Genomic DNA, 8,570 nt, shown 5'->3' with positions numbered 1-8,570 from the left:
GGGGGGGCCCCAGAGGGGGCCTCCGGGGGGCCTCCCAGGGGGGCCCCCAGAGGGTTTGATTATTGTTTGTCAGAATGTCTTCACTTACTTGATGACAAAGTTGGAGAGAGTTATGCGCAGAGGCCCCGGCTGCCTCCTGGGGAGACAACTGCAGCACAGCCACCGCTGCCTTTTCGGAGGAGGTGAGAAGCTGCTGCTGCTGCTGCTGCTGCTGCTGCTGGCGTAGTATGCGGAAGTATGGCGAGCTGCTGCTGCTGCTGCTGCTGGGGCACCTTACTGAGCTGCTGCTGCTGCTGCTGCTGCTGTGCAGGCGAAGCGTCTCCAAAGGAGGCAGGCGAGAGGCAGCAGCAGCAGCAGCAGGATCAGCAGCAACGTCAGCAGCAGCAACAAGGGCCCCCACTCCAACAGCTTACTGCAGCAGCAAACAGGGCGGGGGCCCTTTTGGCTGCGAATTAACTGCTTCCTGCAGCCTAGGGCCCCGGTGACCCCTAAACCCTAAACCCTAAACCCTAAACCCAGCAGCAGGATCAGCAGCAACGTCAGCAGCAGCAACAAGGGCCCCCACTCCAACAGCTTACTGCAGCAGCAAACAGGGCGGGGGCCCTTTTGGCTGCGAATTAACTGCTTCCTGCAGCCTAGGGCCCCGGTGACCCCTAAACCCTAAACCCTAAACCCTAAACCCTTTCGACCCGCGGCCTTTGCTCGCCTGTGCAGTTGCGGCTTAAGTGTTTTAATCTGCTTCTGGTGAAAAGAAAGGGTTTAGGGTTTGCATTTTTGGCTTTAGGGTTTAGAAATAGTCCAGAAATAAGGGTCTAGGGTTTAGGGTTTGCTATTTAGGGTCCAGGTGTCTGGAGTGCCCAATTTAGTGTCTAGGGTTTAGGGCTTAGGGTTCACGTCTGAGGTTTCAAGGCTCACATTTTAGGGTTCAGGGTTTAGGTTTGTTATTAAAACTGGTTGAGCGAATGTGAGCGTTGGAGTAAATTCTATTTCTAGCGGTTTCGAAACTCCAGGGCCTTGGGTTTTCACGTAGCTGTGTAGGGTTTAGGGTTTAGGGTTTAGGGTTCAGGAACTGGTACCAAGACCGGCGTTGACTGGTACCAGCTGTTTCTGCGGCGGCGTTCAGTTCTGCCGACGTCTCCGTTGGATTAATTTAAAAGAATAAAATTAAATTAAATTAAATTAAATTAATTAAATTAATTAAAAACAAAACAAATGAACGAATTAGTTCCTCAACGGGTGCAGCACCGGCGCCGTCACCGGTACGCCGCCGTCTGACCATCAGCAAATGCTCGTGCGGCCTTCAAGAGTTATTTTTAGGGCTAAAAATGACTAAATTAATTTTTAAAATGAAATAAATGAATTTAAAATGCAAACGAAACAATTAATTGATTAAATTGGAGAGAATTTCAGAAAAAATGTGGGCGGAGGCGGCATCGATGCATGTACCACTGGGCAGGCGCGGCTTTTGCTGCTGGAGGCTCAGGCGGGCTCTTTTTGCTCCTTTTCAGCTAATTAAATGGAATAACTTTGTCCATTTTGATAAAATTAATGATAAAAAGCAGTAAAATCGGAAAAAGGAGCGAAAAGCAGCAGCAGCGGCAGCCCATGCAGCTGCCTCGCGGCCCGCCCTGCACACGGCGGCGCGGCTGCAGTATCTGAGGTGTACGTACACCTCAAGTTTCTTAGAGATCCAAAGAAGAACTCTAAACTCTCTATTAATTTTCTTTCTTCCCGAGCTTTGCAGGTACTTTTGTTCTCGCTTTTCTTCTGCTTCCTCAGAATGTCCGGCGACAAGGTGCGTGGCTGCTTCGAGTGTATGTACACCCGAGCGCCTTGCGCCCTGCACCAAATGTACAGTCCTTTGCGCTTCTTTCCACTTCATTTTAGTTTCCTTTTAGTTCATTTTACTTCATTTCATGTCCCTAGAACCTCAACTAGCCCCTCAGCGCTGCCGAGCCCCGCTGGGGCTCGTCGAACTGAAAGAACAGCAGCTTAACTGCTGCTGCTGCTGCTGCTGCTGCTGCTGCTGCTGCTGCAGGTGACCGTCACCGGCCCTCTCTCTCCGCACGAAACGACGCGAACGACCCGCACCACAACTTACAGTGTACGTACATCCCCCTGCGTGGTGGTGGGCAGCACTTGGCAGCAGCAGCAGCAGCCGCAGCAGCAGCAGCAGCAGGGAGACGCCACGATGCAGCAGCAGCAGCAGCAGCAAGAGGGCTTCGGCTCCATCGAGGAGCTCAAGAAGTACATCGAAGAAACCCGAAATAAACTCCTCGAGGACCCCAGGACCAAGCAGATGATCGACAGGGGAGAGGTCCACACAAACCCTAAACCCTAAACCCTAAACCCTAGACCCTCAATGCTTAATTCAGAGTCTTCAGTCCGAAACCCTAAATCCTAGGCCCTCAGGATGGATGCAGAGCAGGAGGCACTGGACTGCATTCATCTTTTGCCATAGGGATCCAGATAGCCCAAACCCTAATCCGTAAACCCTAAACCCTAAACCCTAAACCCTTCTGTTTCGACCCCGCGCACTTTTGAGGGTCCACTGCGTCGCCTTTCTGCCGGTTCCAAGCTAGCAAATTGTTTGCAGCGAATTAAATTGTTTATTTATTTATTTATTTATTTGTTTATTTATTTATTTATTTGTTTGTTTGTTTGTTTATTTGTTTATTTAGGCCACATGGGATGAAGTGAAGGCCTACATAAGAGAACATGCGCCCCAGCGGTTAATTCCAAGCGGCCCCACATCTACAACTAGCTATTCCTATTCAGTAAGATTAGGGTTTACAAACTCTTCTAAACCCTTTTTACGGCTTTTAAACTCCCTCGGAAACCTTCAACACACTTCCAAACCATGTCTTGACATTCACGCACACCATGTTGGGGCCAAACCCTAAATTAGGCTTTCTGGTCAACACCTACGGGTCTACTGTCTAGTCTCTAGTGTCTACTTTCTAGGGTTTAGGGTTTAGGGTTTAGGGTTTGCTGCAGGCGGGCGTGTGGTACCCCTTGACCCCCGGGGGCTGCTTCACTGCAGCGCCCAACACTGTCTTTGAAGTTGCATGCGCTGCTGCTAAGAAGCAGCAAGTCAACTTGAGGGCTAGGGTTTAGGGTTTAGGGTTTAGGGTTTGCTGCAGGCGGGCGTGTGGTACCCCTTGACCCCCGGGGGCTGCTTCACTGCAGCGCCCAACACTGTCTTTGAAGTTGCATGCGCTGCTGCTAAGAAGCAGCAAATCAACTTGAGGCCTCAGTGCGACATTTCTTTCGACTCGAAGTCTTCGCAAATCATTTTCGCCCTCGACCTTCCCGGCTTCAACAAGCAGGACGTCCACGTCGAGGTCGAGAACAGATCCAGGGTTTGCTGCTGCTGCTGCTGCTGCTGCTGCTGCTGCTGCTGCTGCTGCTGCTGCTGCAGGGGAGCGTCCGCGGCCTGCTGCGGACTCTGAGGAGACGATGAAGAGTTTGCTGCGGGAAAGGAACTTTGGGGGTTTCTGCAGAAGTTTTCAGCTGCCGCCAAATGCAATAGAAGATGCAATAAGTGCAGTTTTTGAAAATGGAGTTTTATTTGTTCGAATTTCCACAAGTGACCCCAAGGCCAGCTCCGAGAAGAAGAAAGTCAGCATCGACTGAGCCTCCAAACCCTAAAAAGGGGTTTCGCGGCCCCAGCGGCCTCCCCAAACCCTAAACCTTCATTTAGGGTTTGCGCCGCCCACGCAGACACAACGCGCGAAACCCCGAACTTGCACTCGCGGCAAACACCACGTGCTGACCCTAAACCCTAATTTAGGGTTTGGCACCTACGCCATCCTCGCGAGTGTTCTCCACACAGCGACCCATCCAACCAACTCTTGAACCAAAACCCTAAATCAGGGTTTGACGCCCACGCACGCCCACAGGCCCACACAGCGGCTTAGAGTACCACTCTTTCCGCTAGGGTTTAGGGTTGAGGGTTTAGGGTTTAACGAGTTAATATTTGACTGGTAAAAAAGAAACAATCAAATTCAATGGGGACTTAACCGAAGCAACAAGAGTAAACCCTAAACCCTAGGTAACGCATGCAGAAGTAGACAGGTGCGCCGCTGAGGCTCTCACTGAAGTGTTGAGACAGTAAAGTTGGAAAACCTAAAGTAGGGTTTGGGAGGTAGAGTTGCAGACCCTCCGTTTAGTACGTCTCAAGTTACCTGCTGTTGCTGCTGCTGCTGCAGCAGCGGCAGCAGCAGCGGACGGCCTATTTGTTAACCCTAAACTGTGGTTTTCTAAACCCTAGACTCAAACCCCTGCAACGGGATTGGCCTACGAAGGAGTCTCAGTGGAAGCTGCTCTTGATTTGTTTATGAAACTTCCCGACATGCTAATAATTATGTTTATTAATTAAAAATAAAATAAATAAATAAATCCTTTTGCTTTCCATTTCCTGGCGAGTGTGGTGGCAGAGAGCGCTCTGGCGGTGAGGTGTATCTACAGCTGCCAAAGCAAGAGTGTAAAACGGGGAAATAAAGGAGAATAATAAATAAAAGGGAAATTAATGGTAGAAAATTAATAAATAAATAAATTATTGAATCAAAATTCGGCCAATTTGTTCTCAAGTTTGCTGTTTTGGAGGTCAACGGGAACGAGCACTTGAGGTGTATGTACAGCCGAAAGCCAGTGAAGCAAGATCTGCGGTGTATGCTCACGCCCATTAATCTGCTCATTTCGTTGAATTTAATTTAATTATATTTAATTTAACTGTATTTAATTTAATTTAATTTGGTTTTAAAACTTATTTGGGACGCCGAGGACAAACAAAACCACTGCCGCATGCAGGCCCGACGGGAGGCGGCGGCGGGGCCCCTGACCCTTTACACTAAACCCTAAACCCTAAACCCTAAACCCTAAACCCTCGATGCAGGATGAGGGTTGGCCAGGAGGTGCAGCGGCGCTGCGGGGGTTTAGGGTTTAGGGTTTGCCCTCGTGCACCCTCCCGAGCCCCCTCTTTTGCCCAGTTCAGGGTTTGGGGTTTAGGGTTTAGGGTTTAGGGTTTAGGGTTTAGGGTTTGTGCTGCAGGTGCCAGTACGAACTGGCGATCTTCTACTTCTTGGGGCGCCCCCCGCTGCCGCAGCGTTTGCTGCTGCAGTCGCTGCTGCTGCTGTGGGCAGCAGCAGCAGCAGGAAGTGCTGATGCTCAATACTTCTTGGGGGTGCTGCATCAAAACATTTATTTGCTGCCAAAAGAACCCCCCCGCCAAGGCCCGCAAACCCTAAACCCTAAACCCTAAACCCTATGTCCTTGCGGTGGCGCGCGAGCTGCCGCTTGCTCAGACACAGCCCACGCCCTAAACCCTAGCCCTAAACCCTAAACCCTAGCCCTAAACCCTAGCCTTAAACTCTAAACCATAGCCTCAAACCCTAGCCCTAAACCCTAAACCCTAATCACTAAACCCTCGTCGGCTCCCCGCGGCGGCCACGTAGCTGGCTGGCCGCGCGGGCGTCTCCCTGCAGCCACACGCCTAGAGCTTCGGGTTTAGGGTTTAGGGTTTAGGGTTTAGGGTTTAGGGTTTAGGGTTTTTGCGCAGAGCTGGAGAAACCCTTGCGAGTGGTTGTGAACAAAGACTTTTCGCTTTCTTTCTTTTCTGGGGATCGGCCGATCCCAGAGCCGTGGGGCCCCCTGGGGCCCCTGAAGGGTTTGCTGCAGCAGCTGCAGCAGCAGCAGCAAACCGAAGGGTTTGCTGCTAGGGTTTGGCAGCGGCTCACGGAAACCCTCGCCTGGGTGCGGGGGGGGGGCCCCTGGTCGTGGTCTGGCGCTAGCAGCAGGGGGGCCTCCGCTGCTGCTGCTGCTGCTGCTGCTGCTGATGCTGCTGCTGCTGCTGCTGCTGGTGAGCAGCAAACTGTGGGGCAAGCCATGAAGCTGCTGCTGTCGGCCCCCGACTTCAGCCTAAACCCTCCGCTGCCGCTGCTGTATATCTATTCTGCTGCTGCTGCTGCTCATCCTGCTGCTGCTGCTGCTGCTGCTTGGCGGCAGCGCTTTGCTGCTCTTGACGGCTCTGTGGGGCAGCAGCAGCAGGCCTGCTCAGCAGCAGCAAACCACTACCTCCCCATCGCCAAGGCCACAGCTTCAGTAAACCCAAACCCTAAACCCTAGCAGCTCTACGGCGGCCACGCGAGACCCTGGACCCCCGAGGGTTTAGGGTTTGGCTCCTCCGCAGCCCAGGATTGAAGCGCACCTTCAGGGTCCACGGCCTAGGGTTTAGGGTTTAGGGTTTAGGGTTTAGGGTTTAGGGTTTGCGCAGGCGTACGCGAGCGGAATCCCCCAAGCTGTGGAGGTGCTGCGGCTTGCTGCTGCAGCAGCAGCAGCAACAGGAGCAGCAGGAGGCCCCACAGAAGACAGCGAGCAGCAGCGGCTGAGTGCAGACCCTGAGCAGCTCACAATGCTGCTGCACGAAGCAGAAGAGGGCAACGTCGCTGTAAACCCTAAACCCTAAACCCTAAACCCTAGGCCTCGCTCAAAGCTGCGCGCGCCAGCAGCACGGGAGCAGCTGCGGAGAGATGAGCCGCTTCATCTGTCGACCGCGACTTCTACGCTGGGGCATTAAATCTAGGGTTTAGGGTTTAGGGTTTAGGGTTTGGGGTTTAGGGTTTAGGGTTTGTTCAGGTGCACGCGGTGCTGGGCCGGAAGTACTTATTTGGGACCGACGGATTTCCCCAAAACTTCGCAAAGGCGAAATACCACTTGATGGCGGCTAGCAGCAGCTGGAAGTGAGGGTTTAGGGTTTAGGGTTTAGGGTTTAGTGTTTAGAGTAAGGGCGCATGCACGGAGCTCGATGCCCGGAGCAGTAGCAGCTGCTGCTGCGGAGTTTTCCCTTTTGACTGCCGGCAGCGGCAGCAACAGCAGCGGCCAGCAGCAGCAGCTGCTGCAGCAGCAGCAGCAGCAGCAGAAACAACAGTACCACCAGCAGCGGCAGCAGCAGCAGCATCATCATCATCAGCGGCAGCAGCAGCAGCACTAGCACCAGCGGCAGCATTGGCACCAGCAGCAGCAGCAGCAGCGGCAGCAGCACTGGCAGCAGCAGCAGCAGCAGCAGCACTGGCACCAGCAGCAACAGCAGCAGCAACAGCAGCAGCAGCACCACCACCAGCATCAGCACCAGCAGCAGAATCAGCGCCAGCATCAGCACCAGCAGCACCGGCAGCACTAGCAGCAGCAGCAGCAGCACTAGCAGCAGCAGCAGCAGCAGCAGCAGCGTGTGTTTGCATGCAGGGGGGAAGCAAAAGGGCTTTTGGGTTACATTTACGCTTTGGGCCTCGGAGTGGAGCAAGACTTAAATGAAGCAGCAGAATGGTTTTTCAGAGGAGCCACGGAAAACGAGGACCCCATCGGTAGGGTTTAGGGTTTAGGGTTTAGGGTTTAGGGTTTAGGGTTTGTGTGCAGCAAACAACTTCTTGGACCTTTTATACTTCTTCGGGACACTAGCCCCACGGATTAGTGTTCAGTGTCTACCTTTAAGCGTCTGCGGTTCAGCCTTATGGGTTCAGGGTTTAGGGTTTAGGGTTTAGGGTTTAGGGTTTAGGGTTTAGGGTTTAGGGTTTGCGTGCAGCGTACAACGGGCTGGGCCTGTTGTACTTCTTCGGGACTCCCCTGTTGGACTCTTCGCCGAAAATTGCTTTTCAACTTTTTTCCAAAAGCGCTGTTTTAGGGTCTCCAGATGGGCAGTTGAACTTGGCCTCTATGTACTTGACGGGCACAGGTCAAACCCTAAACCCTAAACCCTAAACCCTAAACCCTAGCTCATGCCCTACGCCCGAGGCCTTTCCAAAAGCGCTGTTTTAGGGTTTCCAGATGGGCAGGCGAATTCGGCCTCCATGGTTCTGTCAAACCCTAAACCCTAATCGTGTCTTTAAGGCCTTCCCGGAAACCCTAAAACGTGGTTTTTTCGCGATTTCGTTCCCAGGCTTGTGCGGCGTTGGTTTTTTGTGGGGGAGAGGGTTTGCAGCTGCCCCGCTGCGCGGGCGTTGAGGGTTTAGGGTTTCCGAGGGTTTAGGGTTTGCAGGGACTTCGAAGTCCTTTGTGGAGGCCTTGAAGTGGCTGGCGAAAGCTGTGCGCGGCGGCAGCACTGCAGCAGCTTTTGCTTTGGGCTGCATGCACCTCTCGGGTTTAGGAGCTGTTAGAGACTGTCCTCTTGCTGCAGCACTTCTCAAACTAGCAGCAGACAGAAACCCTTTTTTCGCGGTTCTCCTCCAGCGCGTAAACCCTAGGGTTTAGGGTTTAGGGTTTGGGGCTTGGGGTCTACGGCTTGGGGTTTCGGGCTTAGGGCTTGGGGTTTAGGGTTTGGGGTTTTGGGCTCGGGGCTTTGGGTTTGGGGCTTGGGGTTTGGGGTTTAGGGTTTGGGGTTTGGGGTTTAGGGTCTGATGTTTTGGGTTTGGGGTTTAGGGTTTAGGGTTTAGGGTTTGGGGTTTAGGGTTTGGGGGTTGGCTGCAGGCGTACACGGCGTACGAGCAGCAGGCCTACGACGAAGCAGCTTTCAACTTCCTTCTCCTCGCAGAAGCTGGCCACGAGGTGACTCTAAACCCTAAACCCTAAACCCTAAA

General features: G+C 53.0%; 3 protein-coding genes across 3 annotated transcripts; all 3 read left to right on the top strand.

Moving 5' to 3' along the window:
- Positions 1–112: 112 nt before the first annotated feature.
- ETH_00017515 (uncharacterized protein) lies at positions 113–456 on the top strand (the record flags this gene model as incomplete). The annotated part of the gene is made up of 2 exons (XM_013380001.1): positions 113–182; positions 311–456. 2 exons carry the CDS (start codon positions 113–115, stop codon positions 454–456), a joined length of 216 nt encoding a protein of 71 aa, XP_013235455.1.
- A 1,324-nt stretch (positions 457–1,780) lies between these two features.
- On the top strand, positions 1,781–3,636 carry ETH_00017510 (heat shock protein; the record flags this gene model as incomplete). Its single annotated transcript, XM_013380000.1, has 6 exons — positions 1,781–1,795; positions 2,039–2,317; positions 2,682–2,777; positions 2,998–3,093; positions 3,144–3,362; positions 3,454–3,636. 6 exons carry the CDS (start codon positions 1,781–1,783, stop codon positions 3,634–3,636), a joined length of 888 nt encoding a protein of 295 aa, XP_013235454.1.
- A 2,250-nt stretch (positions 3,637–5,886) lies between these two features.
- On the top strand, positions 5,887–8,542 carry ETH_00017505 (uncharacterized protein; the record flags this gene model as incomplete). Its single annotated transcript, XM_013379999.1, has 7 exons — positions 5,887–6,102; positions 6,275–6,448; positions 6,637–6,740; positions 7,243–7,361; positions 7,580–7,729; positions 8,033–8,222; positions 8,461–8,542. The coding sequence occupies 7 exons, from the start codon at positions 5,887–5,889 to the stop codon at positions 8,540–8,542; spliced, it is 1,035 nt and encodes a 344-aa protein (XP_013235453.1).
- Between the last annotated feature and the right edge of the window lie 28 nt (positions 8,543–8,570).

This window comes from Eimeria tenella, genomic scaffold, assembly GCF_000499545.2.
Source record: "Eimeria tenella Houghton genomic scaffold, Eth_scaff430, whole genome shotgun sequence".
In the NCBI taxonomy this organism is placed as follows: Eukaryota; Apicomplexa; class Conoidasida; order Eucoccidiorida; family Eimeriidae; genus Eimeria; species Eimeria tenella.
Note: the sequence above shows the minus strand (reverse complement) of the source record. Positions and strands in the feature narration are given on the sequence as shown.